The sequence below is a fragment of the Theobroma cacao genome, chromosome 3, assembly GCF_000208745.1.
Source record: "Theobroma cacao cultivar B97-61/B2 chromosome 3, Criollo_cocoa_genome_V2, whole genome shotgun sequence".
Classification (NCBI taxonomy): Eukaryota; Viridiplantae; Streptophyta; class Magnoliopsida; order Malvales; family Malvaceae; genus Theobroma; species Theobroma cacao.
The window spans coordinates 28,283,243-28,304,683 of NC_030852.1; the positions used below are offsets into that span (position 1 = coordinate 28,283,243).

The 21,441-nt window shown below is 32.1% G+C and overlaps 2 protein-coding genes across 3 annotated transcripts; both read left to right on the top strand.

The window, feature by feature from the left end:
* LOC18605493 (traB domain-containing protein) lies at positions 514–4,080 on the top strand. 2 transcript variants are annotated; one of them, XM_007038523.2, is made up of 7 exons: positions 514–1,016; positions 1,466–1,581; positions 1,682–1,770; positions 1,867–1,941; positions 2,141–2,251; positions 3,053–3,148; positions 3,491–4,080. In XM_007038523.2, the coding sequence occupies exons 1-7, from the start codon at positions 628–630 to the stop codon at positions 3,755–3,757; spliced, it is 1,143 nt and encodes a 380-aa protein (XP_007038585.2). In that variant the 5' UTR covers positions 514–627; the 3' UTR covers positions 3,758–4,080. The 2 variants fall into 2 exon arrangements, with proteins under 2 accessions (XP_007038585.2, XP_017972999.1); XM_018117510.1 differs by having other exon boundaries at positions 575–1,016; positions 1,453–1,581.
* Positions 6,973–12,837, top strand: LOC18605494 (putative two-component response regulator ARR21). The gene is made up of 9 exons (XM_018117111.1): positions 6,973–7,111; positions 8,351–8,500; positions 8,892–9,290; positions 9,448–9,524; positions 10,848–11,879; positions 12,004–12,162; positions 12,260–12,361; positions 12,547–12,645; positions 12,781–12,837. Exons 1-9 carry the CDS (start codon positions 6,973–6,975, stop codon positions 12,835–12,837), a joined length of 2,214 nt encoding a protein of 737 aa, XP_017972600.1.

Genomic DNA, 21,441 nt, shown 5'->3' on the forward strand with positions numbered 1-21,441 from the left:
TTTTGAGCGGCAGGGCAAATGGGCTTAATTCCCCTATTTTCATAGTAGAAACTGGAAGTTTTCTCTACCTCTTTCTTGTCAGGTTCTTAGCTCAAGGCCACGGAGTCAATCTGAAGATCTTCTTATCCACAGATAATGCCTAGCTGTAATTTTCTTATTCTTTTTTAATTATATAAAAATTAAATTAGAAAACAATCATATATCTCATGAAAAATAAATTAAAACAGTAGGTAAAATTCTTCATTTTATTTTTCTCCAAATAAAAATAGATTTAATGCTTAAAATTATTATTGGTAAAAGGAAATTGATGATTAAAATTACTATCTGTAAAATAAAATTAATATGAGATCTATCCATGCTAAATCAAACAATTTAAACACGTAAAGGGTACAAAATTAATATAAGAATACATAAATATAATATGAAAAATCATACGGACAACTAACATTTAAGTCCAACCTCCAATTTCAATATCAAGACCATTTTTTTTAATCCTATTTTTTTCCACTAAATGAAAAAGACTCTGCCGAAAGAAAATATTGTGTAGCCGTTAAAGGTAGTTAACATTGTTCTTATCCAAACCTGGAACACAAACACCAAACTACCTGGTTTTTGAGCTTCCCATCCATGGATCCTCTTCTCAAATCAAGCTTTCCAATCGTCACTGCAAACCCAAAATTCCTTACACCAAAACCTGTCAAACTTAAACCCTTCAAGGTCTCCATCAAACCCCCACCACCTGACTTCGATTTTAGGGCAGACATCTTAGCAGAATCAAGTGCCAGAATCGGAAAAACTCATCCTCAGCTGGCGGACTTGGCAGAGAATGGGACGTTGGTGTTGGTTGAGAAGCGGCAGTTCGGTCCTGTTCCTGCCTGGAGGACCGAGTTTGTGGAACCAGAGGCGATATGGCTGGTGGGTACCAGTCATATATCGCGGGAATCAGCTGCTGACGTGGAGCGTGTTGTGAGGGCAGTCAGGCCTGACAATGTAGTGGTCGAACTCTGCAGGAGCAGGCAAGCATTGGATTGTTCTTATTTCATTTTATAAAATTTTTGTTTGAACTTTGAGCTTTGAATCTGATTTTATTGGTGCTGTATACTGTTATTTCTTGTTTGTGAAGAGTTTCCCACCGGGATTGGGTTGAATGCTTTCCGGAGAATGTGGAAGATTGAAATACTCTTTTTGAGCTTATTTGTCTGTGAATTTATTGGTTCATTACTAAATATACCTAATGGAGTTATAAACAGCTAATTGGGTAAGCCTGTACGAATCTTTCCTAAATTTGTCAACCATATAGAAGGGCTTTCTTCAAATTGCAAATCGAAAATTCTCCATCAATGAGATTTATACGACTTTAGGAATGAGTCAGCCACTGCCTGATGGGCTACTGAAAAAAGAAATAGAATGTCAGCAAATATTCATTCCACATCTTAACTTTAATTATTGCAGAGTTCATTTTCAGAGCTGGGATCATGTACACATCCAATGATGTTGACAATGGCCAGCAATTACGGTCAAATATGTTTTCTTTGAGTGGAACTGGGTTTTTTGGTGCTGTTGGTCGTAGCATAAACTTGGGTAAGCATTAATTTCTTCAACACATTTTTTTTTTTTTTTGTGTTTGTGAGTGTGCTAGTGAAAGGGCTTACTGTTTACATGTTGCTCATGTAAATGATAGGGGGTCAAACTGCTCTAGCATTGCGTCTACTTTTGGCACTTTTCTCTTCCAAAATATCCTCTGATGTCAACCGTCCTTTTGGAGATGAGGTTGTCAGATTCACATAAATTAATCATCAAATTTGCTTCTTGTTCCGAAAAAAAAAATGTGCACCTCAACTTTTGAAAATTTTGGTTGATTTGCAGTTCCGTGCAGCTCGAAAAGCATCTGAGGAAATTGGTGCTCAAATAGTTTTGGGGGATCGTCCAATTGAAATAACTGTATGCACTTTTTAGTTCCAGCATATGATCCATAGATACTGAAATTTTCTTAAATAAACTTTATTTGGAAAATTTGGACCTTTATCTCTTGCAGCACTAATGCACAGCTTGTCCTTTCTTATGACTTATAAGGCTAGAATGTTTTCTTTTGAGATGGATAAATCACCAGGAGTTTTTTACTCCTGATTTTTTTTTGCAGCTTGAAAGGGCTTGGAATTCTCTTAAGTGGAGTGAGAAATTTAGTCTAGTGCTTTCAGTCGTTCATGGGATAACGTCACCATCATTAGATATATCTAGGAATGATTTCAAGGTTTTTCCCTTACCAATTTATATTTTCACATGGATTTGTGTCCCTTGTTTTATTATTGAATTTGAATTTGTTTGTGCACATTTCAAAGTTTAATACTTAATTTAGATAAGGCCTTGGTCTATGCAGTCTAGGAAAAGGGAAAATGCAAGACCCATTTTGAGAATTTCTTCATATTTTCTGCAACTATCTAACAAGGAGACGTGCATTATGTTTTGAACTAAAATATGATGAACTTTCCTGTGAGTTGGAGTAGAACATTACCCTTGGTGTTTTCACGCTACCCTTGATGTTTATATGCATATTGTGGCAAGGAGAGGAAGTATATATTGATAACGGGAATTTGGGGCTGATTATCATGGAATATACTATTTATAGAAGATGATAGGTTTTGGTTGGATATCATTGTTTAAGATCAAAGCTAAAATTTTGTGTTGTATTGGAAGAATTAGACTCCAAAGGCTGTTGGTCATATTTTTCCCTGCAAAACTTTGGATCCATAAATGACTTTTACATGATGCTTGAGTGACAAAGTCATTCTAAATATAGATGTCAGTTATAGTCAACACTCAACAATGTCCTATAGTTATACAAATGAGCAAAAAGTGGCTAATGGTTACAGACTATGTGGCATTAGTCATTCATGGTAAAAAAATGATGATACTATATTCAAACAGGAAGGGCAAATATAGTAGAACAGAAAGAAATTATATGCATTAGCAGAAAGATACAAAAGAAGATATCTGTGAACTCTCTAGGTTAGCTAAAAATCTTAAATCTCTTATCTACAATATTGCATTGCAGGAACAGAACAGTGAAAATGATACATTTCAGCTGTATGAGCAGTTAAGCTTCTCATATCCATCACTTCTGCAGCCTCTCATACATGAGCGAGACACTGTAAGTACACATGTATTTGTACAAGTAAAACATTTGGAAACCTGATGTGTCCATGGATGATGCCTTCTCAGTGATGGACAAACAAAAAGAATAAACTTGATTTTATTTATCTTCTTATGTTTGCAGCTTACAGGGCATTCATATATTAATCAAATTCTTCAACTTGATAAACTATTTAATTTTTCCATCCTTTACTAGTTCAAGATTTGCTATATGAATACAATATGTTTGTAGAACTTTTTTGGTTCTTTTGATCTTGTCACCCAAATTTGAAACTTGGAAGGCCTATGAATATGATTGATGATCCTCTAACAAGGTGAACTGCTGGTGTCATGTTTTCAGTATATCGCGTGGTCTCTAAAGCGGAGCAAAGCTGTGAATAACTGTAAGACGGTGGTAGGGGTGATTGGAAAGGGGCACATGAATGGTGTAATATATGCATTAGTATCAGATCAAGGAAACCTGCGGTTTAGAGACCTTGCAGGTAAGAATCCATCTGAGGCTGAGTCTAATGGCTGGGTTGAAGGTCATCTCAGGAGCTTGGCCAGAGATACGTTGATTGGCATCGGGTTGTGGGCATTATATGAACAGATTAAAGCTGCATTGTAGCATGCATACAGACCTATTATATGATCAGATTCAAAAATGAAGTTGCAGAAGAAATAGAAGAAGAATTTAATCATCCTTTGTTGCTAACTTTTTCGTTTGCAATACATGTGATTCAGGAAAATAATTAGCAATAATACAAAAATTAAAGTTTGATTTGTTAATTTATAGAGATTAGAAGAGCTCTTCAATTTGTAAGATGACTCTCTTGTCTAACCAATTAGAATTTATACATGGATATATAGGCGTCCTAATTAGTATTTATCCTGCAGAAAAGTGTTAATCCTCTGATTATTAAGGTAATGCTTTGATTGCTTTCAGTGGTATCCGAGCAAAGCTCTTTGATTTCGAGCTCTCTTCCTCTCTCAATGTATTTATTAACAAAAGAATGTATAAATTCTATTTTAATTTTCATTATTATTTTGCAACTAATATAAGGGAGAATATCTATGATCTAATTATGATAGATACTTAAAATAAATTGGTTAACTTGAGGGTTCAAAATATATAATACTACGAAGGAGGTATTAAAAGAATATAATTTGCTTATATATGCCTGTTAGAACTTTGATAAAAATGGTCATTTTGGACATTTTAAACTATTTAGTTGCTACTGTTTTTTACTTGTATTTTGAAACGTGGAAAAATTAAAAGATTAAAATCAGAGTACTTCATATAAAAACAAATTTATGAAGCATTAAAAAGATATAATACCTAAAAAATTCTCTTAAATTATTTAAAAATTTTAAATAAAATTTTATTTTTTTATTACTTTTAATTAAATTTTTATACTTTTATTTTGAAATAAATAGATCTTTATAATTAATTGTTAATTGACTGTCATTAATTAAAGTGTCACTTATTATTTTATGTCATGTGGTACTAATATGGCATGTTAATATATTAGAATAGATGGTGAAATGACATGCTAACATAGTTATATAATATTTTTCATCTTCTATGTCGACGTTACATGATGAAAAATGATAAGTAATATTTTAATTAATAATGTATTAATTATAAAGATCAATTTGATTTAAAATAAAAATTTAAAAATTTAATTGAACTAATAAAAGAATAAAAATTTATTTAAATTTTGATGATATAAAAAGTTCACTTCTATAAATTACAAAAACAAGGAAAAAACAGTCATCGTATTGCTTCATGATTTTTCCATTTCAATTTCTCATTCATTTGTCTTCAGTTATAATCTTTTTATTATTTGCATTTGTTCTCTAATGACAAAACTAGAAAACAATAAAAATAAAAAAGTAAGTGTCGCAGCCAAACGCATATATGAATATGTCAAGATAAACAGCTGTTTTGTTTTGTGCAGTAAGTAGAGGAGACAAAACAGTGTACACTAAACCATTGGTTTTATGCATTAAATTCACTCTTCATTAAGTAGACAGACAACGCAGATAATAATTAGGTGCATTTCATTTATCTCCTTCCTGAGTTAAAAAATTAATTTGTCATGTAAAGAGATGAACAAGATTCTCAGCGTAACTTAAATGAGAGTCAAACCCTTTTTGGCCCTAACAATTTTATGTAATTAATTAATTTGGGAAAATGAAGCATTTTTAAATAATGGACCTGACAATTTTTATCAAAAGAAAAGGGTGGAAATTATTTGCTCTAATCCATCCAGTTAGGGAAATGGTTTTACAAACAGTGGGCAGAGAACACAGTTTTTTTGTTGTGTCTTTTTCTTAATTAAGGAGTGTTGTTTTGTGTTTAATCAGGCATTTGTCTGAATGGTAATTAATGGAGTAATTCTGGAAGGAATTCATGGGAAAAACAATCTTTGCCTTCCATTTTGAAGTAGCTACCAATTTTACATTATTATTGGATAAGCATGAGACAAATCCATATTTATTACAAGTTTACCTTTTTTTTTAGGAGTTCTAGAAAACAAGCCCTATGACCAAACAAATAGAGTCGCACTGTTGCCACGTGCTGCACTGTTCATGGTGGTTGCATTGTTTTGGTGTGAGACTTCCGGTCACAACTTTTGAAACAGTTTTTTCCTTCATTTATAAGTTGATCAAAGATTATTTATAGATTGTAGTTTCAAAAAAAAAACACAAAATTAAAAATTAATAGTTGAAAGTCTCAACTATTTAAACTTTTAGGAACAGGATGATCAAATAATTTAAATTTGAATATATAAATTTAAACTTGCTAAAATTCACATCACATTAATACAAATAAAAAAAAAACAACGTGTCATGCAGCAACATCGTAGATAAGATATAATCATTATATCGTTAAATACGGTTATTTTAATCCACTAAACCGTTATTTTCATTTATTTCTGTTGTTTTCTACGTTTAATTATAGATTTAATTTAACAAATTGATAAAACACATCAATTATATAAGTTTTAATTGCTTAATTTTTTCTATCTTCATGAATCTTTCTACCAAAAAATTGTTAATCAATTTCTTCAACTAGTATCTCCTATTAAAAATCTAGTTTGTAATGATCACTCCTTTGAAATTATGTAAACTTATTACTAACATTTTGAAGCTCTTCATTGAGTTAGCTTCTTCAACCATTTAATATACCTGATTATTTAAGTCCTCAGCTCGGTTTATTTGCACTCTCATATTTTTCAAAATGATGGATTTTTACAAGGAATTGATTGAACAAACTTTAGTTCACACATTTCATGAAAGCTTAAGCCTGGTTTCGAATTTATTCGACTAAGGTTTTTTTTTTAATAAAAAAAATTAATCAACAAAATAGCTTCTTCAACAATTGAAAATGTGGTAAACATGGTGATGAGGATAAAAAACGCCCCTAAAATGGAAAACATTTGCAATCTAGGAAGAGAGGTGTGAACATAAAGATTGAGAAATCCTCTTTACAATACAATTCCTTGTAAGAAACTCTTATTTTTGGTAAATTGCATTTAATCTAGATTCTGCACTGGATTTCTGACATTAATTAGCGTCAAATTCAGGGGCCTCAGAGTTTCATCTCATGTTCAAAACATAAAAGAACCTGGAAATCAATTTAAAAAAAAAACAAGAAGAGGGAAATTTTTTCCTGTGTGTGTAATTAGGCCAGTTTTTGTCATCACTCCCGGTAAAACCAGACTTCCCTGCCATTTGTAGCACCTAAATTGCATCCACGCAGTTCTCACTTCTATTGGCTGCTCACAGTATAAGTATTCTCCATTGTTGCTTCCACTATTGAGTTATCCGAGCGAAATGGCTTCCAAGAGATCAATTTCAGCAGAGCATTCAAACCCTATAAACTCCCTCTTGAAAGTCACAATCTTGGTCGTGGATGATGATTCCACTTCTTTGGCAATCGTCTCTGCGATGTTAAAAGAGTGGCGCTATGAAGGTATAAGGAAGATCTTTTGTTTAGGGTTCTCCCTCTTCTCTTTTGTTAGCTCTCTTGTTCTCACTTCTTATTCATAAACAATAATGTACAAAGGCTTGGTGCATGCATGCTAACTCTGGTCTATAGGCTAGCTACTTTCATTTCCACCTGCTTTTACTACTGTTGGTTTTCCATTACCTTTTCAATGGGTGTCCCAAACAGCTGTTTCAGTATTCTCTTTTAGACTAATTAGTTTATGGGTTTAAGGTTTATTATTTTTCCAACAATGGCTTTTTTTTTCTTTTTTTTTCTTCAACTTAGAAAAGATATTATTAAAAATGATTTCTCTTTCAATCCTTTCTCATTTCTTAAGAAGATATCACCATTTTGATTATCTAAGTGGTATATGTCATATATTTCGTAGCTTTTCGTAGGCATTGCCTAGTCTTTCACTTAATCCAAGAGTGTTCTTCCATTCCCTATCGTTTTTAGAAGAACAACTTAGATGAGTCAAGAATATATATACATAAGGTTATCAAAGTTATGTATATGAATTTGTTCAAATTTTAATAATTTTTTTTCCCTCTAGATACGACACATAGACAAATGTTTCAATGTTATTTTCTAATTAAGATACAATTTTAATTATAAGCCTTTTGTAGATCTCTCTATTTCTATGATTTATCAAGGATGTTGGTGGACATAGTGATGATGGGTATTTTCTTATTTTGTTTTCTAACAAATTTTCCATTTCAATCCTTTCCCTCCATTTTTCCTTTTTCAATTGAGCTCATATTTGTTATATTTCTTTTGAAATATGTTCAATGGATCATTTTATTAATCATGGTTGGCAAAAAGTTTATAAAAAGAAAAAAGGAAATGTAGAGAAGTAGGAAAGGTATGTCCCTTTCAAAAAGAAAACAAGAAAAGGTTTTTCTTTCGATAATCATTAGGACAAACTTCCATGAGATTCGGTTAAAAAAAAAATTACATAAGATTTGACTCCACTTTAAATTTGTTTATTCACTATCCACCGAGTTAAATCTTTTTTTTCTACTTTTTTGCCCTCTCTTATTTTCTTTAATATATACCAATTAATATATAATAGGATGTACATACATGCAATTAATCAAGGTCTTACTTAATTCTCTTTGCTTTCATTTGATTCAACAAATTCTAATGAAGAAAATTGAAACCGCAACCCTTCATTAGTACCCAATTACATTTGTATACTCATAATATGTTTTTTTCGTATTTTAGTTGCAACTGTTAAATCCCCGGCGGATGCTTTGTCCACTCTTCGAGCTAAACCAGGAATCGACCTAGTGGTCACTGATCTACATATGCCTGGAATGAATGGGATTGAGCTTCAAAGGCAAATCAACCGAGAATTTAGAGTCCCCGTCATTAGTAAGTACACCATTTTCTCTATACAAATTACTGACTTCTATATATATTTTTCAGTATTTATTTTCTTAATAATTATGAATTATTTAATGAAAGTATATAAAGAAAAACCAATGTATATTTCTGACTAAAAAGCCCTCTTTATTTGTTTAACTTCTATATGGTCATAATTTATTAAAGAATAAAGTTATAAAAGTACGATTGATTTATTTGTTAAATAAAGATATTAGTTCATAAGCCAACAGTTTAAGAAATTAACTTCATCTTATTATGCTGTGCAAAACAATGAATCTAGCTAGGTAATATGTGCAGTTTCATCTTATTTTTGAAATTACTGATTTAATGTAAATATATAACAAACTTAAAGGGGTATTTATCCTTGTTTTGTATGCAGTAATGTCCTCAGATGAACAAGAAAGTGTCATGTTGCAAAGCTTAGAGGAAGGAGCTGTATTTTTTATAGCAAAACCCGTAAAGCCTGATGATCTAAAAAATGTATGGCAATATGCAATTGCAGCGAAGAAAGGTAAATCCGTTGTTATTGAGGAAATTGCAAGCACTGAAGGAGAAGCACCGTCAGCGGGAAAAGTATCAAAAGACGAAGTAAGGTCTGTGGCATCGGTGAAGGATGACAAGAATAATGCTAAAAAGGGAACCAAAAGAAAGGCGTCAAGAAAAAGCAAGGATGATCAAGAAGACGTAACTGGATCTGCCCCAAAAAAGGCCAAGGTGGTTTGGACGAATTCACTTCACAACAAGTTTTTGGAAGCCTTGAGACAAATTGGCCTGGACAGTACGGGGGATTTATCTTTGCTCATCATCTTCTATATATTTTGTTTATCCTCCTTTCTCTATTGTGTTGATAATACGTGATTTTATGATGCCTAGCTTCAATTTCTGCCGACTGATGATGATTTTGGTTGTTTTCTTTCAATGTTTAACTTAAGCAGAAGCTGTCCCCAAGAAGATTCTTGAGATCATGAACGTGCCAGGTTTAACCAGAGAGAATGTGGCTAGCCATTTACAGGTATGGTTTTTGCTACCTATATATCTTGTTATGCTACCCCTTTATTATCATTTTTCTCTGGTGCTTTTACCAAACACAAACTTAAATATATAAAGTTGGAAAAGCTAAAGAGAGACTTTTATAATTATGAATTTATACTTGGATAATTTGATGTGTTGTAATTTTAGACAACTTATAAGATAATAATAGAAAAATCATGGATTACGTGAACACATTGGAGATATTACTAAACTCTTTTCTTCCAAACATAGGAGTAGCTGTGCGTCAAATGGTAAAGAATATGAGAAATGTTAAAATTTTTCATGAGAAATGTTAAAATTTTTCATAAAAAATGAATAGTGTAACTAAAATTGTTATCTATTATTTTTGTATCATTTATGAGTAGTTGGATAATCAAATATTGACAAAATAGTATTACTATAAAAGAATTATGATGACTATATAGTAAGGATTTCCAAAAAAACTATATGATTAAGAGATGTATAGTCCCACTCTATTTATAGAATACACCCATGTATAAACTTTACAATTTTTTTGGTAAATCAAATTATCACTGTAACAACTTAATAATGATTTTGTACTACATAAAGTGATGAAGGCTCCTAATCACCACTAAGTTTAGAGTTATAGGTGAAATTCTATGACTAGTTATAATGAAAGCAATTAAAACTTGGAAAAAAGGAAAAAGAGATTTACTAAAAGATGAATGTGGGAAATGTTAAATCTGAATCCCATATTTTCATAGACATAATTAAGAAAAAACTGTGCTGTCCTTCCTCAATATGCTCTGACTGTTAATATATATATATATAAATTTTTATATAAATGGCGTGAAATTATTGAAAGTGTTCTTTTTTGAATTGTGTTAAGAGAAGCAAACTATTACACTAGCAATCTGTTTGCAAGTCGATGTTGATTGGGTGATAGGGATCTCTATTAGTTGATGAAAGAAATTATAAGGAGTGGGTTGTTCTTTTCATGGTTAGAGGTTATGTGTATCAAAAATTTATTTATTGTGTGATTGTTCTGTTGATATTTTTGTGAGAGCGTTTTGCCTAACTTCCTTATATTGTTTTACGATGATATAATACATTAATTTTTACATCAGCAAGCATAAAATAAAATGGAGCTTAATTACGTACATCCATGATTGCAATGCATGAAAAGTATGTATGTTGAAAAAGACATTCACGTACTTATTGACGATTGAAATACTTGCTTGGAGTTTCTGCTCATTTAGAGTCTTCATGTAAGAAACTCTTGACACTTTCTCAATGGTTGGTATTCCCCTAACGCCTCCTTGCACTCGTGTAAATTTTTCAGAAGTACCGGATCTTCTTAAAGCGAGTAGCAGAGAGGGGTTGTTTTGCATCAAAGGCTTTCGTTGAGAAGATCCTTAGGTCAAGCTTTGCATCTGGCCATCCATTGTTGCTGAAAACTGCCCAAGAATATGCGCGATTGGCAGAGCTGCAACAAAAGAGAGGATTAACATTCCGACCAGAGTATGGAGGGTATGTTTCATATCAGAATGCTCATAATGCTGCCACCCATGGATCCGTGCTCTTTCCATATCAGAATGCTTCAAGCAGCAACTCTGCTCAGCGACATGCATGTGGACAATCCCATTTATTATTGGGCAATCAGGCTAATAACAAGCGACTGGTTTCTGGCAACACGAATCCTCTCTATCAGGGTAATCGCCTGGGTTTTGCAAATGGATCGAATTTCTCACTAAACGGTAGCCTAACCAACGCTACAAATGGCCTGATGAATGGTGCAAACTCAAGGCACACGTACCAACAGCAAATTCAAGCAAGGCAAAATTTTCACAGTGCTGGTTTCCCATCACAGTTCAGATTTGGCTCATCCAGCCTTCATTCTTCGAATTCTACTCTGGGAACTGGAAACATAGGAAGTATTAGCACTTCCTACCCTACTCTGAATTCCAGTTGCTCCAATAATAATAGCTATGCCGGGGTTAGATTGACTACTGATGGACAGCTCATCGAAATGGGACAAACCCGTCTTAATGGTTGCTACGGCTCAATGAATGGAAATTACAATGAGGAAATGAATGTTGCAGCCATGGGGAATCAAACTTTTGGTTATATGGGTCAAGGAGGCTCCTCATCCGCAGGATTAAATAACGGCGCAAACCAAGTTTCACCAGCCAACACTGCAGCTAACACTTCGATGTTGCCTGGTCTTGACAATAATGGAGGAGCAAAGCATTATAAGTCTGGTCATCTGATGAATAATGCTCCTACTTTTGACAATATAACTCCTCAACAACTTGGTGACGGTTCCCTCAGCGACCTTCTCCTTGAGTCGAAAAACTATCAATTCCCTTGTCAGGTACTAGACTTGTATCCTTCAATATTCCTTTCAAGTATTTTGGTTGAGCAAATTGGTACTATTCCCTCATTTTGTTTAATAGTAGAAAATCTTCTTATCAATCAATTGTTTTTGATTGGTGTAGCAACAAGATGGTGGAGATGGCGTCCAGAGTCCTGACTTTCTCAGCAGCTCAATATTTTCAGAAATCTTCCCCTCATTGGAAGAACTTCTGAATTCTGACTTCTCTGAATCGTTGTCCTTGGAAGATACCGCTCCTCAGAATGAGGAAGCTCTTGAAAAGGCAAGTTAACCATTTTCCAGATTCCCAAACGAGATCCTAACCCCCCAACCCCCAATTTCCCTGTTTGCTCCTTTACTCACAGTCGTTGGTCGCCCAGGTTCAAAGTGATGATGGACAGTTGATGAACACCAGTGTTGGTGGCAGTGCATATCCTTCGAATGAATCTTATCCTACTAATTTTAATCAAAGCGCTAATCAGGCAAGTTCAGTTTCCGCCCTCTGTCAATAATCTGCTATGTAACTTCATACATAATTCAATAACCAACTCTATTGATTTTGAATGAATTTGGATGAAAACTACAGAACGTTTTCCTTATTATTGCTTTATAAGTTAAAACGAACTTTAGCCACATTCTCATATATAATCGGTTGTTATGTGTTTAGCAACAAAGTGGAGGAGATCAAGAAACCATCTCTGAGCTCAGCAGCGTATTCCAAGTAAACAATGCTTCTGCTTCTGGAGATAACGCATCAGACAATCAGGCATGTCATTATCTGCGAAGCTTCATTCTTTGAAATAGTAGAAAATAGTGGCGTACATTTATATCAAATTATATTTCTTATGAAAAACTTTCATGAAAAAGCTTTCTTATTCTTTGGTTTTGGCTCTTATTGCAGAACTGGGGAGACGATTTCGTAGATTCCTTGTTCAGCTTCGGCTCTCATTTTGAGTGAAAGCATAGCTGCAAGCATCGGAATTAAATCATGAAGAAAGCTCCAAGAAATTAGTTGATTGGAGTAAAATTAGACATATAGTTATGCATGACATATATATGCATATATAGTATGGTTTGGTTAATAAGAAACTTTGGACATGGGTTTTGCAGTTGTTTTATTTTGGTTTGTAATATAGTCTGTAGGCGTGGTTTGGAACTCTGCATTAGCTTTATGTAATGGAAACTTGAACTTGTTAAACTTGGCCTGTTTTATATATTTCGCATGTTTCTCTCTTTATCTATATTCTTTTATCTTTGTATAATCTAATTAATTAATGTTAAAAATTTAAGGATATTAATTATATGTAAATAGAAGAAGATGTGTTCATGAAAATACTTAATTAAATAAATTTAATATCTAAAATAAAATTTCTCTTGTAAAAAACAATATACTATAACCAATTAAAATTTAATATACTATAACCAATCAAAATTTAATTAAGACTCTTGATCGATATTTTTATTATTTACTTTCTATTTATTCATGTTTTATTTTTTATTCTTTTTTTTGTAAAAAATTAAAAAACAAACGAAAACATCAATCATGCGAAACTTACTAAATTTTAAAATCACAAAAGCAAAAAGAGAAAACATAAATAAATTTTGACATATATGCTTTCTCATTCAATAATTGCTCATTCAGTTACATATTTAGAAAATAATATAAGCAATATTTGATTATTCATTAAGATACACAATCAATTAATTAATTATTGAGAAGTTACAAAGATTGAAACCTAATTTTCTAGCTACGAATTAAGAATAAAAGATATAATGTTTGAAAAAACTCTCGAAACATTTAAAAAAATTTAAATAAAGTCTCATTCTTTTATTACGTTCAATCAAGTCCATGTACTTTTATTTTGAGTCAAATAAACCTTTATAATTTATGATTTGCTAATTATCGTTAATTAAAATACCACATATCATTTTATGTCCAAGTAGTGATGACATAACATTAACGCGAATGGTGAAAAATGTTAAATAATCATGTCATCATCTATTATAACATGTTAATATGTCACATCAACGTCATATGATATTGAACGATAAATGACATTTTAATCAAGTCAACCATTAGTTACAAGAATTTAGTTCAAAATAAAAGCATAAAAATTTATTTAACCCAAAATGAAAGTATTGGATGTGTAGAAAGAGAAAAAAATTATCAACCAATTGCATGCTACCATATGAATTTAATAACCATATAATTAATTTATTGGTTGGATTATTTTAAAGACATATAGTTGGACCAATTCACCTATTGGTAGATAATATTTATATTTTTGACCAATCAAAAAATTAGTTATTGGTCATCTAATTTATCTCTAAATAAATCAAAATAATATAGAGATAATATTCATATTTTTGACCAATCAAAAAATTAGTTATTGGTCATCCAATTTATCTATAAATAAATCAAAATAATTTAGAAATAATATTCATATTTTTTATCAATCAAAAAATTAGTTATTGGTCATCCAATTATCTCTAAATAATTCAAGATAATTTAGAGATTATATTCATATTTTTTACCAATCAAAAATTAGTTATTGGTCATTTTAATTTATCTCTAATAATTATACTAATTTAGAGATAAAAGTCAAATTTAATTATTTAATTTATTTCTAAATAAATTAAGATAATTTATAGATAATATCTAACTTTGGCCAATCAAAATTCAAGGACTCAAGGTCCAACCAATCAAAAGACTTTTAATGAGTCATCATAGTTTATCTCTAAATAAAGTAAAATAATTTAGAGATAATTCAAAGAGATTACATTTTCATCAAAGTCTCCCACCAAACATTATAAATAGGGGCTCCTCCAAGCCATTTGATTCATTCGGAAGCAATTGAAGATTGGGAGGCATTCGAAGATTGGGAGGCATTCGAAGATTGAGAGCATTTCAGAGATTAAGAAGAATAGAAGATTTCTAAAGTGAAGATCAAACGGCAACAAAGTTCATGATCAAGATATCAAGCGAAGTTCGTGATCAAGATACAGTGTTCGTGATCAAGCAACAGCGAAGTTCGTGATCAAGATATCAAGCGAAGTTCATGATCAAGATATAGTGTTCGTGATCAAGATACAGTGTTCGTGATCAAGCAGCAGCGAAGTTCGTGATCAAGATATCAAGCGAAGTTCGTGATCAAGATACAGTGTTCGTGATCTAGATTAAGTCATCTAGACCCTTGAAGCGAAGATCAAGTGTTCGTGATCAAGATTAACCCGTCAAGACCTTTGAAGCGAAGATCAAGTGTTCGTGATCAAGATTAAGTCGTCAAGACCCTTGAAGCGAAGATCAAGTGTTCGTGATCAAGATTAAGTCGTCAAGACCCTTAAAGCGAAGATCAAGCAAGTTCGTGATCAAGACTAAGTTCAAGTTCGTGACTCTTTGTCATAACGTGCTAGTCCGGGAACCCGACCACCAGACACGAGTGAAAACTNACCTAATGACTTGATTCTAATCGACGAGGCCTTAAATTGATTTTAAGTCTGTCGAAGAGAACCTTAAACTAGTCTACGATTTTCTAGATCTAGGCTTAGGAGTACGGTTACGCCCAAAGAAGGATTAGCACCCCCAGGACGCCCGTTTCATGAACGGTACCATTTTTTAGATTATCCTATTAGACTTTAATTTTTAAGTTCACTATATTTCTTTTGTTATTATTCTCTTATTTTATCCCCTATTTAACCTAAAATGAAATGCAAATGAGAGGCAAGATGATATGCATGGCGTGAGATAAAAATGTCGAACAAATAACATTTTATTGAGGACGTTCTCCCGAATCCGCCCATCGTACTAGTGGGATCCGGGGTGTTCTCTCACCTAGGGAATTATTCGAGAAATTCGCCTTTGCAAATTCAACGAATAAATCCCGTCATCGGGGTCATCGTACATTTTCTTTTAAAAATAATATTTTCATGAATAATGAACCTAATTCGAGCGAAAGCCTTTTATTAAAGATGTTTCCTGAGCCCTCCCATCATACTTGTGGGACTCGGGAATACCTTTTCACCTAGGGAACTCTTCGAGAAATACCCGCCTTCGCGAGATCCTCGGGAGATCCCATCATCGGGGCTTAACTCGTGGGCAAATATTTATATGCAATGATATGCACAATGCAATATACATATATGCTATGCTAATGCAATTATCTATTTTTTGGTCATTTATTATTATTTAATTATTATTTTCATTTTATTTTTCTCTTATCCTATTTTTCTAATTTTTCTTATTGTTATTTTTTTTATACTTTACATTTGTTATTCTAAGTTTCTTTTGTATTTCCCGTTTATAAATTGTTTATGGTTCCATGTTATTTTTGTGGACAAAAATTTTATTATTTTTTTCTACTTTTTATTTTTATATTATTTATTATTTTTATATTTTTTATGTTTTGATTATCATATTATTATTATTATTTTTTGTAAGCAATCTTTTATTCAAATCTAATGCTTAAAATTTAATATCTATGTTTAATTCCATTTTTTACATTCTATCTTATTTCTTTTATATAACATTTTATTAATCTATAGTTTATACTATTAGATATTTAATGATTAATTTTAAATTAGATATTGTTTTGGATTTTTTTTATTTTTTATTTATTTTGTGTATTTATTTAATGTCATGGATATTAACTTTTCATAAATTTATTATATATATATATATATTTGAATCATCATTAATATTATTTATTTATTATTTTGTTTTTTGAATGATTTTACGTTATTATTTTTTTATTTATAAAAATTTCGGGATCTTGAAATCAAGGCTCTCCTATCGTACTGGTGGAGCCTTACTTTGGATTTCAAACCTAGGGAAAATGGGCTCAGGATTGCGACTTCTCGCATCCCGACCGACCATCCCATCATCGGCATCATTACATTCGTAATCAATACCTTGATGTTTTATATCATTTATATTTTTTTATTTATTATTTATTTTATTAATTTTTATTATATATATATATTTTTATATGGACTTCACTTTCCTAAATTTAAATAATTTTAACAAGTATTTTTCTATATTTAAATTTTCCTTAACTAAATATGCAAGTTTTCTTATTTTTTTATTTTATATTATTTATATATATATATTTACATTCCTTTATATATATTGTTCTCTTTATTTGAAAAATAACCTCTTAAAAATCTTAAAAAAAAACATTATATTAAAGTACTCCAATCCTAATCTTAAATAATTGAATAATAAATCCGAAAGCTAACAAAATGAACAAACCCAAATCATTGCAGACCTTAATAGCATGACAAAGAGTTTACCTTTATGGGCCCAATACCCACTCAATTTTGTCCACTTGCTTCTCTGCGGCCCGAATCCTATTCAAAGAGAGCTCGGATTGGGAGATGGCCTGCTTACCCACTTCAAGGACACAGTTCCTTCTCTCCCTAAACGGTGCCGTTTCTAGTTGTAACCCTTTTTCAAAACGGTGCCGTTTTGGTTTATACTTAAGTATAAAAACCTCTTTCCTTCTTCATGCTTTCATTTTCTGCCCCTATTTTCTCTCTCTACCACCTGACCCTCTCCTCTCTCTCTCTCTAAAAAAAATCGACATTTTTCTCTTTTCCTCAAATCTCTCACCTCCTCTCACCCTCATGTTGGCGTTGCTCCCCACCGACCGGCTCAGACCAGATCTCCCTATCGCCGTTCGAGGTCGTCGTCGATGATCGATTCTCCCTTTTTGGCGTCGATTTGCGGCTGGTCCTCACGCCGGCGGCACAACTCGAGGAACCCGATCCTCTCTCCCTTTCTTATTTACTCTCCTTTACCGACAGCCACCAGATCGGACCCCAAAACAACCACCAATCTGCTCTCCCTTCACCACCGACAGCTAAAAATCTGGGCTTCAAATCCCCCCACCGGCAGCACAAACCCCCCCAATATAAATATCCTCCAAATCTCCCTAAAATAAGTTAAAGAAAATCCCCCAAAAACAACAAATACTATTTACTCTCCTTGTATATTTTTTGATGTTTTTTTTTGGTATTTCTTTAGTTATGGATTGGTTGTTCTTAGTTGCTAGAAGGTCTAGGATATTTTTTATTGTGACTAGGTATTTTGGTTGCTAAAATCCTAGGGTTTTTTTGATTGCCTCTCTTGATCCCCTTTTTGCTACAATGCCCCCTCCCCTTTACACTCGATTCTTGGCCTTTAGAGGGGGCACGCTCCCACTACTCTGCCAGATCCGAATTTTTCGCGTCTAACAGGATGAGGGTGGCGCCTGGCAGGGTGCGTCCGCACCCTACCAGTCGTACCTCTCTCTTTTTTTCATTTTTTCTTTATTTTTTTGTCATTTTTATTCATTTTTTGTTTATGATTTTTTTAATTAATAAAATTTTAATATAATTTTTATAGTGTCTACACTCTTGAAGACGAATTGAAGAAATTAATCAGAGGAATTTTCAGAGATTTTCACTTACATCTATACCTGTCAAAATGGGCTTGACCCATTGGGTCAACCAATTTTTCATTTGATATGGGGTGGGCTAGGTCATTAAAATTTAAGCCCATATTTAAATCGGGCCTAGATGGGTCAGCCCACCAAATCAGTGGGCTGGGGCGAGCTAGCCCTATGGGCTAAAAAATTAATAATTTTATATATTTAATTATATAAAAGTAATAATTTAATTATCAATAATATTACTTATTTTATATATTTTAATGTGTTTAATCTTCACTTATCAAATTAATAATTTTAATTTATGAATTAAATCATAAAATAATTTTATTAATAGAAATTTATTAATTAAAATTATAAAAATGAATTTTCTTTTTTTGAAAAAAAAAGAAAAAGGTTGGCCCAACCCAGCCCATGGGCTAGCAAGGGGTGGGCTAGATTGGAGATTTCATAGTCCATATAAAAATGGGCTGATTCGGCTCGATCCATATTTTTTCAACCCACAAGGGCTAGGGTCGGGCTGGCCCATATTGACAGGTCTACTCACATCATCAAATATTTGTATTTGTTTCATAATTTTCATGTCAAGAAATTTTGACTAGAAATTTGTGTGTACAGGATGTAATAAAAAAATAAAAAAAAATAAATTTTTGTAATAATTTAGGGGTTTTTTAAGGTATTATCACTATTAAAAAACAAGCTTTTTTTGATAGAATTTTTCGTTGGAAAAAGTAAAATTTTTGTTGGAAATACGTTTTTCCAACGAATTTTCAATGAAATTTTCCATTAGAAATTTCGTCTGTAAAAGCCTTGTCAGTAATACTTTCCACTGAAAATTCATTGAAAATTTGTAACGAAAAATTCTGTTGAAAAATTTCATTGAAAAAAAGAGATAATCCGTGGGCTATCCCATAGTAATTTCATTGGAAATTTTCAATGAAATTTTTTGTTGGAAAGGCATTTTCCACGGAGAATTCCATTGGAAAAGCATTTCCCACGGAGAATTTCGTTGGAAATTCTCAATAGACTTTGTTGTCCGAAAGGCATTTCCATCAGAATTTCGTTGAAAATTTTCAACGAAATTTTTTGTTGGTAATATATTTCCAACGGAAATTCTTTTACTAATTTTTAATTTCATGTTCTGTTAGTAATGCTTTTCCAACAAAAATTATTAATTAAAATTTTGATAATAAATTATCAATTGACATCTACAATTGACTTTCAAAATATATAAGAGAAATACACATTAAAACTTAAAATTCAAAATCAAGTCATACAATTAAAAATTGTTATAAACACACAATATTTAAAAATGTCTAACACATAACCTGATATAAAGCTAAATGTGTTATTAAATACATATACTAAAAAGTATCCAAATCTAGAAATGAAAAAGAGACATCATATCATAAAAAGTATTCAAGAATCTGTGCCACAGCTTTTGTTCGAAAAAGGCATTTGGTCAGCTTAAACATTTGTTCTCTCCAACTGTGCAGACAAATCCTGTAATGAAATAGCAAACGCCTTTCTGAGCTACTAAATATAAAGTTGTTCAAGACAACATGAAATACAACAAATAAAATAACCTTATAATAATTATGATAAATGAAACATGAAAAGGATAAATCGATAAAGGTAAATATGTTGCAAAAAACTGACCAGCAAATTGGAGATAATTCCTTATTCAGATAGCCAAATAGAAACAAAATAACAATCAAGCATTCATTAGCAGCAGTAAGATGAAGGAATTTATGCTATTGAATTGCTAGATGAAGTGTTACAAGAGAAGGCCAACTTGAAATTTTAAATATTTAGCACAATGAAATCTACTCCATTAATTCTTTGGTGCCGAGCTTTACAGTAATCTGAAGGGAGCTGCTAGTGTCAATTTTGAGTCATTGATTGTTAAAGAGATCTATATTATTAGAATACTTAAGGCACATGAATCTCACTTTGGCTTAAGAGAACTACTATGTTTCAGAAGAAGGTAGAGGGAATGCAGGATACAAAAATGTCCCATACCAGATGCCTAACTTTGTACATTGTCGAGCCAAATACGAACATCTCCTTCGGTTAATGCAAGTAAGTGTTTCAGTGGTCATTAGACAACTAAGCCTAAACTGTTATACCACAAACAGAATCCTTAGAAAATCCATTTCTTTAAAACCATTAGCAGGTATTAGAAACAAGATGGCTACCTGGACTAATTAAAAGTTTAGAACATATAACTCCTAGGTGATACGTTTAAAATTAATGGCAAGTTTGAGGCAACAAAAGATGCAACTACCAGACAATAAGACATACATTAAAAGCATTTGGTCAGCTTAAGTCATTAAATTAATTTATTCCTACAATCACAACCGCATATTCTTGAACCCTAGAGGCTAGAGCAAAGTCATGGAAGTCAATATACTTTATCGGTATGCACTGCTGAGCAGGAACACTGGCAACTCAGGACCCATACAATCATCAATACTAAAAAAGAGGAACAAGAAAACAACAGTATTTAGCTGACCTTGGTAAAGACTTGTAAGCCATTATACATTGATAGTTGCAACCATCACATTTTAATGGACATGAACTTTGCTTTTTTCTCCGTTGGCTTGAGAATCTGGAAAGAACACATCAGGTTTTCATCGACGCTCATCATTGCACCAGCATTATCAAATTCACCACCATAGTTATCAAAAAGAAAAAATTGAAGGAAAAAAATCATACAAAAACAAAAGGAAAAAGGTTCAGCCTAGAATTTGGAGGGTTCACAGTCGAGCTCAGCTTCAGCTTTTCTTTGGGAGTTGTTGGATTCGGGTTCTACTATCTTTTAAAGCTTCTTTAGACCTCGACCCGTTGGAAAGGAAAGGTGGAGGGTGTTAGGCTTAAATCAAGCCTATTGAATAAGTTTTTGGATCCCTTTTTTATTTTTCAGCCCATTTCATTTTCATCCATACACAAGTTTGAGTCTTTATAGTCTCTAAATCAACAAAAGTTTAAATAATTTATATTTCATTAAAAATTAAATAAAGTTTAAATACAAATAAAGTTTAATATATTTATATTAAACTTATTATGTAATGAATAATTAATAATAATAATAATAATAATAATAATAATAATAATAATAATAATAATAATAATAT

Coding starts and splice junctions, on each gene's coding strand:
- LOC18605494 (XM_018117111.1), top strand. CDS start 6,973: ATGGCTTCCAAGAGATCAATTTCAGCAGAGCATTCAAACCCTATAAAC. Junction 12,163..12,259: donor ATGAGGAAGCTCTTGAAAAG/GCAAGTTAACCA, acceptor TTGGTCGCCCAG/GTTCAAAGTGATGATGGACA. Junction 12,362..12,546: donor TTAATCAAAGCGCTAATCAG/GCAAGTTCAGTT, acceptor TTATGTGTTTAG/CAACAAAGTGGAGGAGATCA.
- LOC18605493 (XM_007038523.2), top strand. CDS start 628: ATGGATCCTCTTCTCAAATCAAGCTTTCCAATCGTCACTGCAAACCCA. Junction 1,771..1,866: donor ACCGTCCTTTTGGAGATGAG/GTTGTCAGATTC, acceptor GTTGATTTGCAG/TTCCGTGCAGCTCGAAAAGC. Junction 2,252..3,052: donor TATCTAGGAATGATTTCAAG/GTTTTTCCCTTA, acceptor ATTGCATTGCAG/GAACAGAACAGTGAAAATGA.